The sequence below is a fragment of the Hypanus sabinus genome, chromosome 14, assembly GCF_030144855.1.
Source record: "Hypanus sabinus isolate sHypSab1 chromosome 14, sHypSab1.hap1, whole genome shotgun sequence".
Classification (NCBI taxonomy): Eukaryota; Metazoa; Chordata; class Chondrichthyes; order Myliobatiformes; family Dasyatidae; genus Hypanus; species Hypanus sabinus.
In genome coordinates this window covers 79,324,285-79,342,945 of record NC_082719.1, presented here as the reverse complement: position 1 = coordinate 79,342,945, position 18,661 = coordinate 79,324,285, and the positions used below count along the sequence as shown (strand labels likewise).

General features: G+C 40.6%; 1 protein-coding gene across 4 annotated transcripts in view; it reads right to left on the bottom strand.

The window, feature by feature from the left end:
• The window catches only part of LOC132404908 (GTP-binding protein Rit2-like), a 328,089-nt gene extending 318,027 nt beyond the window's left edge, over positions 1 to 10,062 (bottom strand). For all 4 annotated transcript variants that reach the window (XM_059989504.1, XM_059989507.1, XM_059989513.1 and 1 more), the window contains exon 1: positions 8,772 to 10,062. In XM_059989504.1, the coding sequence (XP_059845487.1) occupies positions 8,772 to 8,883 (112 nt within the window). In that variant the 5' untranslated portion in view covers positions 8,884 to 10,062. The remainder of the gene's footprint in view (positions 1 to 8,771) is intronic.
• Positions 10,063 to 18,661: the final 8,599 nt, after the last annotated feature.

Below are 18,661 nucleotides of genomic sequence, written 5' to 3'. Positions count from 1 at the left end.
TGCATACATAAAAATACTTGTGTGTATGTACATGTGTAATTGCGTATGTACTGTATATATAGTGTATCACCATCATTACAACCATCAAATTGCTTTCATAATTAAATTAATGAATTGACTGATGTAGGAAGGAACGAATGAACAAGCCCAAACGCGTAAGAAACTCGTACGAGGTCGCGCCAATGCTGCTTTTTGCAGTAGCTTTTGGTTCTTGGTGGTGTGAAGGTGTGTACATTGTGTCATCTCTTTTAAACGGTGTATCTGTCTTTGTATGCTGAAACGAATCGGCATTGTTTTATTTATTTATTATTATTATTTTAATATCACTTAATGTTCTTTTTTTTTACAATTTCTTAGTAATTTCTTCCTCAGAACTTTAACAGTCCTTTGGTTCTTTTATTTTTCTCTTTCATCAATGCCGTGTTCTTTGGAAGCTTGTTTAAACCAAGTTAATGGTCTTTTAGGCTTCCTCCAGGAGAATAGGAGTTCACTTTTTGAATAATAAGAATTATATATCACCACAGGGGGCATCAGGATTTTAGAGGTGATTAGGTGGGGCATGGCCAAAAAAAGGTTGGGAACCACTGTCTTAGAGGTTTCCAAAATTATAAAATATTTAGATAGGGTGAATGCATGCAGGTTTTTAACCTTATGTTAGGAAAGACTAGATCAATAGGTTTAGAGAGAAAGGCCAAACATTGAAGGGACAACTTCTTCACTCAGAGGCTGGTGCAACTGTGGAATGAAATACCAGCGGAAGTGGTGGATGTGGGTTCAATTGAAACATTTAGCAGAAGTTTGGTAGGTACATGCATCAAAGGCATTTGGAGGGCTATAGCACAGGTGCAGATAGCAGGGACCAGATAGGCTGAATGGCATGCTTCAGTGCTGTATGACTTTATAACAGAAACAGCCAGTATAATAGAGTCAAATGATTTTAATGAGAACCAAAAGTGAAGGTTACATCAAATTGATATTGGCAGAAATACTTTAGTTGAATGCACAGCTGTAAATGACTTGTTCAATAAAAGGATTTAGAACTGGGAGGAGGAAGAGGGAGAAAAGTATCGCAAACAAGTGATTGCGAAGCTCTACTGTGATTATAACATCAGCATAGAGAGATGGCAATAGTGAGGAGGAGGCCATAAATATAGGCTTGTAAGAGAGGAATTAATGGAGAACAATCCACACACCCACCAATAATAAATATAGCAATTATAAATACATTATAAATTATAAATACATTGACTAACAGAGGCTCATTTAACCAATTGCAAAATAAATACTAAAGTAATTGCAAACATGGTTTCAAGAAGAAAATAAACAGTCCGAGCTTTTCTAGAATCCACATTCTGAGTGAATGATGGAAACATAACATTATTTTAAATCATCAATTTCACAGGATCTGGACATTGCAGGTAAAAACAGCTTTTTTTTGCCCTTTCCTAACTGCGCTTAAGAAGATGATACTGAGATGCCTTCTTAAACTGTTAGAGTTCCTGATAAAGGTCCCCCAGTAAGATATTGGTCATGGAGTTACAGTTTTGGACCCAGCAGCAATAAACACTCAGTGGCCATTTTATTAGGTGCCTCCTGTACCTAATGATGTTGACATTGAGTGTATGTTCATGGCCTTCTGCTGCTGTAGCCCATCCACTTCAAGGTTTGACATGTTGTGCGTTCAGAGATGCTCTTCTGCATGCCATTTTTGTAATGCATGGCTATTTAAGTTACTATCATCTCCTTGTCAGCTTGAACCAATCTCACCATTCTCTCTGATCTCTCTCGGTAACAAGGCTTTTCCATACAGAACTGCCACACGCTGGATTTTTTTTTTTTGGTTTTTGCACCACCCTCTGTAAACTCTCGAGACTATTGTGAGTGTAAGTCCAGGAAATCAGCAGTTTCTGAGATACTCAAACCACTCTGTCTGGCACCAACAATTATTCCATGGTTAAAGTCATTTGATCACATTTCTTAACCATTACGATATTTAGTCTGGATAACAACAGAACCTCTTGATGGCATCTGCATGCTTTTCTGCACTGAGTCAGAGGATTTGCTAATTAAATATTTGCATTATTGAGCTGGGAGTACAGGTGGCCACTTACTGTCAACACTCAATAAACAGCTGCAAACAGAATATAAACTGTCTGAGGTTTTCTACAGTTCACATTCTGAGTGAATTATCAAAGCATTATTTTACTTCTTTTACAAGATCTAGACATTGCTCGTAAATACATTATAGTTTTTCGCCTATTCCTAAATGCCCTTGAAATGGTAGTATTGAGATGCCTTCTTGAACAGCTACTGTGTTCCTTTTGAAGGTAGTCCTGATGTGCTATTGGTCATGGAGTCACAGTATTTGGACTTGATTCCTAATGCCAAGTCTCAGCCTGAAATGTTGACAGTTTATGCCCTTCCATCCATCCTGTTTGACCTGTTGAGTTCCTCCAGTATCTTGTGGGTGTTGCTCTGGACTTCCAGCATCTGCAGAATCTCGTGTCTACCATTTCTAGATCAGGATAATATACAACTGGGAGTGAAAGTCGCAGATAGTGGCGGTCTCCTACAATTGCTGCCTTTATTGTTTTTGTTGGTAAATGTTGCAAGTTAAGAAATAATGTCAGAGTAACCTGAGCAAAGATAAATGATAGTACACTACATTGACGATTATCATTGCAGCTATTCTGTGCTAGTGATAAAGGAAATGTCTGTTTAGGGGAGTTAATGGACTACCAATCATGAAGGGGTTTTTTGAGCAACACACACATTCAGGTACTCCCATTCTTTCTGCCTGCTCCTGCCCCACTGAACTCACATGCACATAACTCACCTCCATTTTATTGTCTGTCTGTCTGTTCAGCTTGGTTCAGGCCCTTCCCACTTACACCTGCAACATTTCACAGGTTCTCCATCTCCTCAACAAGTTTCAATTCCCTGCCCCTTTTCACCATGAACATCCACCTCCTATATACTTGCATCCCCCATCAAGAAGGCCTTAAAACTCTCCACTGCTATCTTGACAACAGACTTGACTGGTTACCCTCCACCACCACCCTCCATCTGGGGCAACAGGTCCTCACCCTAAACAATTTCTGTTTCAGCTCCTCCCACTTTGTCCAACCTCAAGGTGTAGCCATGGGCAACAACATGGGCTCCAGCTGTGCCTGCCTTTTCATTGCCAATGTGCAAGAACCCACATTCCAAGTCTTCCCTCATAAATGCTCCCCAATCCTTTCTGATCTACATTGATGAGTGCATTCTTCCTGCTTCATGCACCAATGCTGAGTTCATCAATTTTGTCTCAAACTCCCACCCTGCCCTTAAATTCGCTTGATCTATTTATGATACCTCCCTCTCCTTTCTCAATTTGTCTCCATCACTGGAGACAAATTGTCTACCAATATCTTTTATAGATCCACCAATTCCCACAGCTATCTTCACTATTCAACCGTCTCCTGTAAAAATGCTACTCAATTTTCAGTTCCTTTGTCTCCACTGCATCTGCTCCCAGGATGAGGCCTTCCTTTCCAGGACATCAGAGATGTCCTCCTTCTTCAATGAATGGGATTTCCTATTCTCCACCATTGATGCTGCCCTCACCCACATCTCCTGCATTTCCCGGACATCAGCACTCACCACATCTTCCCACTGCCTTAATAGGGATAGAGTTCCTCTTGCTCTTACCTCCCACCCCATGGACTTCAACATCCAACACATTATTCTGTGCGAGTTCCACTATCTTCAATCGTATCTCCGAATACATCTTTACCTTCCTCTACACTACTCTTCACTTTCTGCAGGGATTGCTCTTTCCATGATTTGCTTGTTCATTCATTCCTCCCCACTAATGTCTCTCCTGACACTTACCCTGCAAGCAGCAAAAGTGCTACACCTGCCCATTCCCCTCCTCCCTCACCTCCATTCAGGATCCTAATCAGGCCTTCCAGGTGAAGGAACACTTTGGCTGAGAATCTGTTGGGGTCATCTTCTATACCAGGTGCTCCTGACGTAGCATTCTCTATATTGGCGAGACCCGACATAGGTTAGGGAACTGCTTTTGGGGAACCTTTACTCCATCTGCAGAAAGCAGAATTCCCATTCTCATATGTCGGTCCTTGGTCTCCTCTTCTGCTACAATAAGACCACTCCCAGGTTGAAGGAGAAATACCTCATATTTAGTCTAGGTAGCCTCCAACCTGATAACATGAACATTGATTTATCCAACTTCAGGTAATTTTTTTCATCTCCCTTTTCTTCAATTCCTCCCTTTGGCCTCTTAACTCCTCTCCTTACCTGCCTGTCACTTCCTCCTGGACCCCCTCCTCTTTCCCTTTCTCCCTTGGTCAACTCTCCTATCAGGTTCCATCTTCACCAGTCTTTTTGCCTTTTCCACCTATCACCTCCCAGTTTCTTACTTCATTCCCCTTATTCCACTTCTAGCTCATCATCTTCTCCCTCCACATCTTCTTGTTCTGCATCTTCCTCCTTCCTTTCCAGTCCCAATGAAGGATGTCAGCCTGAAATGTTGATTGTTTATTCACTTCTATAGATGCTGCCTGACCTGCTGAGTTTCTCCAGCATTTTGTGTTTGTTGATCTGGATTTCCATCATCTGCAAAACCTCTTGTATTCATGAAACCCTGGAGGAACTCAGCAGTTCACACATCATCAATGGAGAGAAATAAACAGTCTGCCTGACCTGCTGACTTCCTCTGTGTACATTGTTTATTTCCCTCCAGCATTTTGTGTATGTTGCTCAAGATTTCCAGTACCTACAGAATCTCTTGGATTTAAGGCCTCATTGAACGAGATGGCGTCAACCTTTTTAAGAATTATTGGAGCTGCAGTCATTCAGGCAAATGGGAGTACTCCATGATAATACTAAAATGTGTTTTGTTGGTAATGAAAAGGCTTTAGGGTGTCAGAAAACAAGTCAATTCTACACGCCCTCATACCTTATCCAGCTGAGTGGTTAATGGCATTCCCACGGTCAAATGATGTCTTAACTTAGAGGGCAGCAGCTCTGTCTCACTTTTCCTCTGGAACTGTTCTGTATTCTCTTTATTCTGTGTTTGTCAAAGGTCATGATGTGCCTTGGAACTGAATGGTGCTGGGTACCATATTAGGGAGAGTCACTTGACAGCATTATTAGCAATGGTTTTCATCTCCTTGTTGAAAATCAAGAATAAACTAATTAGGGGGGGGGGATTATTAGCCAAGCTGTAATTGCCCTCCTCTTGTGATTAGGATTTACCCAGCCATTCATCTACATTTGTGGGGTAGAAGCTAGGGGTATAATTGTTCTGCAACATCTTGGCTGGACACATAGCTAAATCTGGAGCTCAAGTCTTCATTCTTCATGTTACAGCAAAGATGTGGAGGTAGTCCAATGGGATTCACTATGCTCTCAGAAATTCATGATATTCCACGGCGTCAGTCCAATTGGTTGAAGACTCAATTCTGTGGTCTCAGGATGGAGCCATTTTTGATCATCTATTCAATAACTAAAGATAATGTATTCAGCATCTTTTGTTGAGTGAAGTTATGAAAGCTCTAGTCATGCCTTCAGTACTTCCATGCTGGACTTTGTTGTCAACATTGAGGATGGGGACATTACGGAGCTTCCTTCTCTTGCTTGGTGATTATCCACCATCTTTCATGAATACATGTCTTAAGATCACAGAGCTTCCCTCTATTTATTTGTTGTTAACGTACATGGATATTAAACCATCAAATTTCTGAATGGTCCATCACTACCTCACTGTCATGAAATGTGTTGTTTTGTGGCAGCAGTACAGTGTAATATATTAAATAATTATTATAACATACAACAGGAAATATAAAAAGGGAGCAAAGTAGTGAATTATTGTTCACAGATTTATGAACAGTTCAGAAATCAAAATAGTGAGAAAACGTTGGGTATGTGTCTTCAGGCTCCAGTACCTCCTCCCTGATCATTATAATGAGAAGGTGGCATATGCTGGCTGGTGGTGGGTCCCACCCTCTCCGGGCGGAAATGACGTCAAAGGTGCATTACCAAAGTCTCTCCCCGCGCGCTGGCTATTTGTGAGCCAATTCGCCTGTGCAGAACGTGGGTCGCCACACATCAACATTTCTTGGTCTCATCACCATTTATTTAAAGGTCAGTTATTTAAAACAGATTTGAGGAAAAACTTCTTCTCCCAGAGAGTTGTGGAGGTGTGGAATGCACTGCCTCGGAAGACGGTGGAGGCCAATTCTCTGGATGCTTTCAAGAAGGAGCTAGATAGATATCTGATGGATAGGGGAATCAAGGGATATGGGGACAAGGCAGGGACTGGGTATTGATAGTGAATGATCAGCCATGATCTCAGAATGGCGGTGCAGACTCGAGGGGCCAAATGGTCTACTTCTGCACCTATTGTCTATAACTGGCCAGCGTTTCTACTAAAATGAATAATTTCATATTTTTCAAACTAGACTTATGGATTTCAGACTTAGTAGTTAACATAAAATCTTCAATTAAATACAAAGTATAAGTAAAATGCTTCAGTAGAAATCTAAAAAGCAGTTCGCTGTTTTGACACTTTTTAAATGAAATACACTTTTACAGGGCTCTTATGAATTAGTTGAGATAATCACTTTAAGTGAAATTGCCAGAAATATGTAATTCAGCAGTAAGGATAATGTCAGAACTTACCTCACAGAAGCAATTTCTGGACTAGGTTTGATAGGGTATGTTATCTGTCCATTTATAATTTTTACCGCTTATCATTGTGAATTTTCTGGGGTCAGACAAGTTAGTGGAGTGAGTTCTGGCTGCTGGTGGTATTTCTAAATGGGCCTGGAACTTATCACTGTGATACTCAGCAGGAAATTATTGTGGTTACAGGGATTGGTTAGCTGTAGCAGATAGTAAGAACACAAAACTTCAACTAATTATAACAAGAAGTTATTGACTAAAAACTATCAACATGTCACTACTAAGTAATTTTTTACAATTCATTTCAATTTTCAGATGCAATACACTTCCAATACCAATTGCAAACTTGATACTTGATTCATGCTGTATACACGTGTTCCTAACATCTGTTGTTGCCAAGGAAGTAAAGACAAAACACATCAAACATATTACACACCAGTCATTATCCCTGCATTTAAATATACCCAACCATTAACGTTTGGATGAATGCTTCTAACAGCAAGTAAGGCCAGAAAATAATTTCAGCACTAACAGAAGGAAATCTGGCATAATGAATGCCACAGCAATTTTCTATTTTTGCTGGCCCCATTTCTCTCAAAAAATTGTAATAAAATTGTTCAATTTTGTCTTTAAAATATAGCATTAAGTAGAGACAATGAACGATTGACAGTGTCAAGACCTCTTTGGCAAACTAGAAGTGTCAAACAGAAAAGGTGGATTTTCATAAGTTATTAACTGGATACATATTCAAAGAAAACCATACCAAGAAATTACCGGTTGGGAGAATAAAGTTTCTCAAAAGTGGAAAATTGCCCACAAACTTGGCTCATCACAAATGAAAGTGTGCAGCATTGTTCAAAACAAATTGTTAAAATATGTCTTATTATTACTATAGTGTTACTGCACTAATAATCCAGATAACTGAACTAAAGATGAGACAGGAATTTGAATCTTATCACTACAGCAGGGGGAATTTAAATTGCAGCAATTTCATAAATCTAGCAGGAAAAAACTAATGATGCCTATTAAACTCTGAACTGAGATGACTGTGTGAATAAATTTAAGCAATCAGTGGAGAAGCTATACAAAACTAAACGGAAAGTGCGCATAGCATGGAGGGATGAGAATTAACGAATTTACTTCTGGAGTAAGCAATGCTGTTCAATTAAACCATAGCAGAATTGAAATAAAAGTAGAATGTCAAATTGATACATTACAAATCCGACCCTTGGGAAAGTCGCCTGTCTGCGTTCCATCGCAATAGATGCATAGGATCATGCAATCTGCACGTCGCTTACCACATGTACTCAGGGGCTTTTCAAATCTAATGCATCACGAAGTGCCCATAACCAAGCCTACTGTCAATATGCTGTATCAGTATGTCATTGAACTGGCTAATATTGACACATTTGATTCTAATTTAGTCTACAGATTTTCTTATATTAGTTCACCTTCAAGTCATTTTCTCATTCGGTTTAGGTACAAGATTAGAGTTCTGCACAAAGGCGAAATTCCTTATTAGTTTTACGAGTTAAAAAAAAAGTAAACCGGTTGCACAAGGGTAAATCCCATTGTGGCTGTTTCTTTGTCTATGTAAACACAGCATTAACTCTGTTAAGATTATCTGAAACTCCCCAAATAGAAACCAAGTGGGCGGTCGCATTCTGAACATCAGAGAACTGCGTTACTTTGTAACTGTCAAGTCACCGCATCTTTGCATTAATTTTCCGTGGCAATGGCGAACAGTCAGCCTAAGCTAAGTACACATTTGAAATGTCAATATTGTTCAAGTGGCAAATGGGCTGCACCTAACAACGAACTGGTGTTACTTGAAGCAGCGCCTCCAACCCCACCCTCCTCCGCACTCACAAGCACTAAATAAAATTACCCTGTCGGGCTGCACGCCTCTTCCTTGGACGGACGTTGATGTACGTCCATCATTAAGCTCCATTATTAAAATTCGGGTGCTTGAACTGGGCACTGCCAAAGACAGGTGAGGATCCTCCCGCCCTCCTACTTTTCACGTGAAGGGGAGACGCGCTGCTGACATGCAGGTTGCACAAATCGGCCCGTTTCAAACCTACCGCTTTTCCCAACCCCACCAGCGCCAAGCATGACAACTTTATATTCTCTCGATCCGCCCGAAGGACTGCCGCCGCCGCCGCTGCTTCTGCTCGACTCGTTTTCGTCGTCCATCGCGATCCACTCAAACAAACAAACAAACAAAATAAATAAAGTTGAATCTAAGAAGAAGAGGCAAGACGAAAGAAACGCAAAGTGGTGGCGAGCGTACGAGCGCTGGGCAACTGACTACATCGCGTTGGCAGGCGCTGAGTCCACAGCCAGTTGAGTGTGAGTGAGCAGCGCTGCCGGAGCGGGTCTCCCAGCAACCAGCAGCCACAGAGCCCGCGGGCTGCAGCAACACATCGACAAGTGGCCCTGCGGCTTGTCTCTCAGCCAGACAGCCCCGTGGCTAATCAAGTGCGAGAAGAGCCACGCCGAAATCGGGAAGATGGACGCATCTATTTTCTCCCCGGACTCACGAATGTTGCTGAAGAAATAGAGGCAGAGGATTCTGGAAATACTTGGTAGAGCTGAATCCCAATGGGAAAAAAAGTTCAAAGTACATTTAATATCAAAGTACAAACGTGTCACCTTTTTCTTGCGGGCATACTCAGTAAATCCATAATAGAATAATAACCACAATAGAATGAATGAAAGACCGCACCAACTTGGACGTTCAACCAGTGTGCAAAAAGACAACAGACTGTGCAGAGAGAAGGAAAGAAAGAATAATGATAAATATCAGGAACATGAGATGAAGAGTCCTTGAAAGTGAGTCTATGGGCTGTGGGAACATTTCAATGATGGGCCGAGTGAATTTACCTCCTTAAGTTCAAGAGCCTGATGGTTGAGGGTAATCATTGTTCCTGAACCTGGTGGTGTAAGTCCTGAGGCTCCTGTAGCTTCTTCCTGATGGCAGCAGCAAGAAGAGAGCATGTCCTGGGTGGTGGGGGACCCTGATGATGGATGCTACTTTCCTGCCTCAGCACTTTGTGTAGATATGCTCAATGGTGGGAAAGGCCATATTCACTACTTTATTTGTGAGATTTTCCAGTCAAGGGCATTGGTGTTTCCATACCAGGTTGTGATGCAGCCAGTCAGTCAAAAGCCAAGGCCTGTGATATTAACTCTTTCTCCCTCTACAAATGCATCTTCTTGAGCATCTCCCTTCCCTTTTCTAATTAATTCTGTTTCTTTAAACAAGACTGGATCCAAAAAGCCCATTCTCAAGTTGGGTCTACACATATTATTCTAGGAATTGCCCTGTGTACATTTCACAAGTTCATCCTTAAGGCCAACTCAGCCAATCTGATCTCAGTTCAAAATGACATTTGTTCTTCATGTATAAAGACTTAATTCTTTCCTCATTTTTGCAATTGACTTTTGAGATGTTGTGAGGAGATCTTAGAATGCTTAATTGGAAAATATCAAGTACTTAGAGGAACACATTATTGAAGAAGCAAGACAACTGGATGTGACGTGAAAATATGTGGAAGAGTGGGAACTCATGGGATACAGAATCCCTGTTAGAGTCATGGAGTCATATACTCATAGAAAAGTACAGCAAATAAAAATGCCCTTTGATTCATCGAGTCCATGCTGAACTATTTAAACTGCCTACTCCCATCGACCTGCACCGGGACTATAGGCTTCCCTACCCCTTCCATCCATGTACCTCTCCAAACTTCTCTTAAACATTGAAATTGAGCTTGCATGCATCAGTGGCACTAGCAACTCATTTCACATTCTCACGATCCTCTGAGTGAACAAGATTCCCCTCATTTTCCCTTTAAACATTTCACCTTTCACCCTTAACCCATGACCTCTAGTTGTAGTCCCACCTAACCTCATTGGAAAATGCCTGTGTGCGCATACCCTATCTGTGTCCCTCATAATTTTGTATACCTCTACCAAATCTCCTCTCAATCTTCTCTGTTCCAAGGAATAAAATCCTAACTATTTCAATATTTCCTTATAACTCAGGTCCTCCAGACCAAGCAACATCTTTGTAAATTTACCCCTACCAATGGGGAAAAGCAAAATCAGCCATGATATGAAAATGTTTTCACCTTCAAGATAGGCTCTAATGTTACCTGAACTACATATTACCCCTTCATCACTGTTGGACTAGTTTCCTACCAAGTTGCATGGGGCCATTGTCAGCAGAATTGAAATATTCCACCCTTCTCAGGCTACAATAGTATTTGCCAGTTTTGCTTTCCAAAATGAAATTTACTTAAACATATACTATCCATAAGTTTAACATATTTATGAGAAAAAATAAATATAAAACATGAAAGTATTTTGTAGATGTAAATCTGAAGCAAATAAGGAAAGTCTCAGAAGAAGCCTTTATGAATTCTATGGAATGATGCAACATTGAAGGCTGAGGATTAATCCAATATTTATGATTTCTGTTCACATTCACTAAGGAAATCATGAGCTGTCTTCTTAGTGCAGGGAAGATACCTTAATGGCAATCCCATAAAATATTAATAATGATAGAAATTATGAATAAAGAGATGACAGGCAGACAGATGCCAGTAAACACAGACAGGCACCCTGTTTTTCTAACATGAGGAAGTAACTAATGAAAGGAATCTGATTTTACTAGTCGTGGGCAAATGATTGCAATGGGTTATGATCAGATATTGCAAAAGGACAACTGCAATACAACTAATACTTCTGGTGTAACCTTCAGCTGGTGAGAGTTAATTTGCCAATGAATGATATCGACACGTTATTCATCTTGCTGGCTTTGCACACTTAAGAATCATGGTCACACTTACCAGAGGCACTGTGATAATAATTTCCTGATATTCATTGACTGAGAATGAGGTTCTCATCCACAGCAGCCTTTATCCATAAAATTGGTCCTTACACGCCATCTTAGAGGAAGCAGTAAAGTCTAGGGAGAAATAATGAGTCAGCATGGCTCTGAAACACATTTACAATTTTGCTGGAAATAGCACACGTCTGGAAATCTACATAGAAACCAGAGGAAATTTTACCTTCTGGTCATTATAAATGGAAAGAAAATAAGCAACCTTTTACTTTACAGGTAATGGTTCTTGATTACCAATGTAATTTGTTTTTTTCCCCAATATATTACATTCCAAAATGCAGAACTCAGGCACAACATCCAATACTCAAAGATGAGTTGATGTTAACAACTTAGTTATGTAAGTTTTTCATTCTCCACGTTAAACTAGTGGAGCATTGGAGCAGTGGATAACATCTCAACGGACTTTACAGATCTAGATATATTAACAATTAATGAAGTGTATAGCCCGAGTTGGGAGTATCTGTTAGATCTAAAGCCATTTCAGACAGAAAGTTTGAGTGGGAGAATAGCAACAGAGGTAATGCAAAGGTGGAAACTGTTCTTTGATAAACGGCACTATGTTTTACTATTATAATCAACAGCACTATACCATTTGAAGGAAATCTCCAAACATGTCCCATTTTCTGAACCATGTTGGGAGATTCTTGAGGAACTAGTACAACTCCCTCATATGGCAGCTTGATTATTTAATTATTTATCTATTATCAATTTATCACATGCACATCAAAACACACAGTGAAATGCATTCTTTGCACAAACAGTCAATACAATCCAAGAGTATGCTCAGGCCAACTCGCAAGCATTGCCACACTTTCAGCCGCCAACATGGAATGCCCGCTATGCACTGCAGAACAATGCACAGCCAACGTACAGCAAACAACAGCAACAACACATACAAAATGCTGGTGGAACGCAGCAGGCCAGGCAGCACTGTCAATGTTTCGGGATGAGACCCTTCGTCAGGACTGACACATACCCCTTTTCCACCATTTTGCACCCCCACCCCCTCCCACACATATACACACATGGGTGTTAACCCTCCTAACTGTAAGAAAATCTGGGTTAATTAGTGTATAGTGACAACAAAAATCAGTGCAATTTAAATATACAAACTACGTAAAGAAAATGAAACAATAATCAATATACTCAATAACCCTTGGATATTTTCAATACTTGGAAAAAGTAGTTTATGCAAACAATTAGGAATCTTTTAATAGATTCGAAGAATCTTGATGGTCAAACAAAAGCATTCCAATTTCAAATTTTGTCTTGACTTCCTGTTGGAAATATGCTCACCTTTCATTCCAGTTTTCTAAAGTGAACTCAAAATAGAGTATTACTGTTGAGAAAGAGTGAATATTTCACGTGGTAACTATGTTTCTTTTCAAAAGAAATATAAATTTTAAAATAAGCTCTTGTCTATTATGTAGTAAAATCTCCATGGCTGCCAACAATAACTTACTGGAAAATGTTACATCAGTTCTATGGTTGCTATGCAAGCTATGTAGAAGCAAAATACAATGGATGTTCTAAATTTGTAATAAAATACAAAAACATATGACAATATTGTGGCGGGAAACAAGGTTGACTTTTAAGGTAATTTCATCAGAACTGGATAAATTTAAATATATAGCTGTTTTTAAGATGCAAAGGAATGAAAGGTGGTAGGAAAGCCCAAAAGGAAAATTTGAGACACAGCAGAAGGCAATGAAATTTAATGTCAAAAGATTGCAGAGCAAAGGGGATGGCAATGGAACATGCACGGAAACAAAAATAAATGGGCTAAAACCATTGCTAAATTCAATGAAGCTTTTTCAAAAGTTTCTGGTGAGCCTCAGTGAACATACCTGTGTAATAGATCAAGAAACCTGGCAATGAGACAGAGTTAAAGCAGCTGAGTTAAGTTAGCTAAGATGTTGTGGATAAGTGGTGATTCTTTGGTGATTCAGTGGGAACCATCAAATATTCCTGTTTAGGACCACTGCAGGTGAGATCCACAGAAAATGCCATGGGTACTTCAGTAAGGAACATTGCCTTGAGATGGTTAACCTTGCACTCAACGTTAGTATGACAAAGGAATTCCTTGTGGACTTCAGGAACAGGAGGTTGCAGGAACACACATCAATCCTCATCAAGGGATTAGCAGTGGTAAGGGTGAGCAGATTCAAGTTTCTGGCTGTCAACATCTTTGAAGGTGTATTCTGTGTCCAACACATTGATGCATTTAAAAAGAAGGCATGACAGTGGCTATATTCATTAGGAGTTTGGGGATACTTGGCATGTTACCAAAGACTGTCACAAATTTCTACAGAAGTACTAGTTGCATCACCTTCTAGTATGCAGGGGCCACTGCAGAAGGTTGGAAAAAGCTGCAGAAAATTAAACTCAGTCAGCTCCATGATGTGCACTATGCTCTCCAACATCAAGGACACCTTCAAAAGGCAATGCCTCAAGAAGGCTGCATCATCATTAAGGACCCCCATTAGCCAGGACATGCCCTCTTCCCATTGCTACCATCGCAGAGGAGTTACTGGAGCCTGAAGACACACACTCAATGTTTCAGAAACAGCTTCCTCCCCTCTGCCATTAGATTTCCGAATGGACAATGAAACCATGAACAATACCTCACTATGTTTTTTGCTCTCTTTTTGCACTGCCTATTAATTGAGATATAGATATATATATATATCTTATTGTAATTTATAGTTTTTATTATAATGTATTGAAATGTATTGCTGCAAAAAAAAATTCCTGATGAATTTTATGCCAATGATATTAAACCTGATTCTGATTCTCATTCTTACTGTCATTCACCTTGATCACATAGAATCGGAATGTAAATGTGCTAGCAAGGAGTCACCCAAATCTTCATTTGGTCTTCCTAGTATACAGAAGAGAGTATTTTAGGCAGTGAATGTACTTGCTGAATTGAAAGTTAATGTATTTAACTTGGGGGAAAATGAACAAGTGTTATCACAATTAAGCCAAATGCAACAAAGAAAATTAATTTCTTGTTATCTTTGATGTGCAATAAAACTTTTACATCCATTTTTCTGTCCCCAAATTCCCATTGTTGCCCAATTGGTGCTAATGCAGCCAAGTTTCTCACTTATTTATGCATTGCCAGACCATAGCAGTCTTTAATTAATCTTACCATTATGTGCCTAAACAGTTTATAATAGATCATTGCTGACAAAGAAAAAAACTCTAGTATATTTCTACTCTACCAACCATATTTTTTCACCTCACCTGCTCTGATCACTTTCTCTAAATACAAAAGGACAAAACCACTGCAATTATTTGATCTTCAAATGATTCAAATCAAATTAGAGGTAAAACTAACAGGAGTCTGCCCCTCACTTGCAAATTTCTTTGTCGTGAACCAAAGAGCTGAATTGTAAAGGTTTCATGTGAGTGACTGCTTTTGACATCAGTGGCAAGTGAAAACACTCATTTGGCTGGAATGACCTGTCAACCACATACAATGGTTGTGGTTATTTGAGGTCAACCATCCTAACCCCATTTCTTCAAGACAGTGTCTGTGGCCCCCTTCACCTTCAGCTGCTTCATCAACCATCTTTCTTCCATTGTAAGGTCAGGTGATGATTTCAAATTTCACAACTCCTCAGCAAATAAAAGTCACCTCTGCCTCCATGCAGCATGACCCAGGCAACATTCTAGTAAAAGCTAATGAATGGCAAATAACATTAGGGACACAAATGTGTCAAGCAATCATCGTGCACAAAGTGAAAGGATTTAACCACTCACCTTGGCATTCAAAGGCACTACCTACCTCCGGGCCTATAATCATTAATATCCTATGGTTCACCATTGAACAGAAACTTACAAATACGATGGGCACCAGGGCTTAATTACTTGTAGTGAGTGACTCACCTCTGAGCAGGTATTAAGGAAAAAGAGAAAGAGGGTAAGGAGAAGAAGGGAGAAAATGAGCCCAATTGGACCAGGTTATTCCTGTTTAAGAACACAAAAGGTTCTGTAGATGCTAGAAATCCAGAATAATACACAGAAAGTGCTAAGTGAATCCAGCATATCTAGCAATGAATAAACAGTTGACGGTTTGGGCTGAGACCCTTCATTAGGAGTGGAAAGGAGCAGGGATGATTCTGAAATAAGAAGGTGAAGGGAGGGGAAGGAGGGCAGGCCAAAAGGTGATAGGTGAAGTCACATGGGTGGGGGAGGGGGAATGATGCAAGAAGCTGGGAGGTGTTAGAGGGAGAAGGCCTGAAGAAGGAATCGGTTTATTCTTTCTGTTTACCAATAATCACAAGCATGATTCCCCTATAGCTACATTTTCCATCTCATCTCTCTTCTTTTCCTGACAGTCACAGCACCTGCATGAACACAATGCAAGAATAAAGTTGAATATGAAATCAATGATTGGTGCCCAGAAGACTTATCAATGAAGCTGTTACGGTCCAGTCCAGAGCCTACTTTCTTGTAGCCGTCCCTCCTTTCACCCTTAAGCCCAAATAGGATCATCTTGGCTTAAGGAGGTGCACCTGAGACCTATCAACTGGCAGGTGGATATTAGGGGCTCTGGGACTGAGTCTAGTTTTTTTTTTGGGGGGGGGGGGGGGGTCCTGCTCTGAACCTGCTTTGTCCTGGTCCTCTGTTTGTCTTGTACCTCCTGTTCTGTCTGGTTTGCTTGTTTGTGCTGTTTGCCTGGCTATCTTATTTTGACCCCAACGGAGTACCCACCATTAATCATCTGGTTCTGAAAGTCTGTTCTTGTAGTCAGCCTGGACCGAGCTCCCTTCTGATCCTGTGCTTCTGTCGGGTAAGCAGGTTGGACTGCTGTTGCCTGGTGGGGGGGACTCTGACCCCCTCCTACCCCTCTCTTGTGATGGATGGTGCCCCGCAACCTGCCCAGGTGTTCTGTCTTACCCAGGCCCCTGTGCTCCTGCCTGTGAGGTTGGGCCCTGCCCAGAAGTAATGTGGCCTGCCCTATGGACTCTGACCCTTTCCTACCCCTCTCTTCTGATGGGTGGTGCCCCGCAACCTGCCCAGGTGCCCTGTGACCTGCCCAGGCCCCTGTGCTCCTGCCTGGGAGGTTGGGCCCTGCCCAGAAGTAATGTGGCCTGCCCAGGGGGCTATTCTCCCAGCATTCCTTGTCCCCAGAGACCCATCCTTTAGCCTAGCCAGGGTCCTGCCTTTGCCATGAACTCTCTGAACCCCAGGATCACTGTTGCATGCCATTGTCTCCCCATCTTGTACTATCCTTTAGTTGTTCCTTTCCTGACCCTAGTACTTCAGTGCCTGCATCCTGCATTTGGGTCCAGTCTCCACGTCCCCCTTGTGACAGAAGCTTTCAACAATATTGCCTTAGCTAGGGTTTCAACAATAGGCGTTTATTGGCTGTTGGCAATTGAACATTCGTAAAATACTGCTTGTGGGAATAGGATTATAATCACTCTAATTTTTGCAACTATATCCTCAGCTCCTCTGTTCCTCTACCTCATTTTGATATTTATGATCCAAAGTCTCCTTATTCTTTCTGCTGAGGCATTTCCTCATTTATGCTTGCCAAGCATTTCCCTTGCTATTTATTACCATGTTTTATCAGAATCCTCTGTATAACAGCATCCTCAAATTTGGCAGCATCTAGTGACTTTGAAATTAAACTTACGTTTCTCAAGTCCTAATTGGTAAATTGGTTTATAAATATAACATGTACTGGGGTACAGTAGGAAACTTTGTAATTGCATGTAAGTATTACAGCAGCTGCCTCAGCAAAATCCTTGTGGATCATCATTCCCTCCCATTTGCTATCGTGGGCTTTTTCTTTTCAGCTAGTTTATTATCCAATCTGTCTGTCTCCTGACTTTGCATAATTCTAAATTTGGTTATAAATATCTGTAACCTCACTGAAGCCTTTTTAGAAATATCTTTTTACTATATTTACTCTATTCTCCTTGCCTTCATCTTTCGGTTCCATTTTTCAAAGCATTTACCCAACAAGTACCTACCTTTTGGAGGAAAAGTGCACTATATTACAGTTCCAGTTGTGGAAGCTTCTCTAAATATCAGATTAATCTGAAGTGGAAGGGAAGAATCAATATACTGATCTTTGCAAGTAAAATCAATATTATGTTAATGCAAGTGAGAATATTTCAATAGTTATTAGACAACATATAACTGATTACAATTCACTAAAGATAGTATGGATGGAATTCTAATCCTCAAAAGAAGTTGGGATTAGAGACTTTGCAAAATATCTGGAGCACAAATTGAAACTGCTTTCAGAAGGATGAAGGAGAATCTCGTTGAAACTTGCAGGATGCTGAAAGGACTGGATAGAGTGGACTTGGAGAGGATGTTTCCATTAGTAGCAGTATCTAGGATCTGAGGGCACAACCTGCAGGGATGTCCCTTTTGAGCTGAGATGATGAGGAATTTCTTCAGAAATGGAATGAGTGTGTGGAATGGGGGCAGGAGCTGTGAAGGCCAAGTCATTGGGTGTACTTAAGCAGAGAATGAGAGGTTCTGGATTGGTCATGGTATTAACATTATGAGGAGAAAGCAGAAGGATGGAGTTGAAAAAAAATCAGCCATGATTGAATGGAAAAGCAAACTTGATGGGTCATATGGCCTAATTTAGCTCCTATATCTGCCTTCTGCCTTGAGCCAACTGTATCCAGATTTATAGTGCAGAAATGGGGAGAAATGAAGGACATTAATACTTTCACAGGAAAAAAGCTGGTAACTTGGATGAAATTTTCCAATTTTGATGAAGGTTCTGGAACCTGAAATATTATCAGTTTATCTGTTCACAGGTGCTGCCTAACCTGCAGGGTATTTTCAGCATTCAGTAGTTTTCACAGGTAACCAGAAACTGGAAATTAGGATTGACTCTCAGAAGTGGCTTCAGAAAATGTACAGGGAAAGGAATTGCAAGATTTTATTTTCAGAACCACATCAACCAATAAGATGCTGCATTCAGTCATTTTGTACCCTCAGCAGCCATTAGATTCCTTCCTGAACATTACCAGACCTTGCTGGCCATGAAATGTCTCCATGCACCCCACTCCATCACTAAAAATT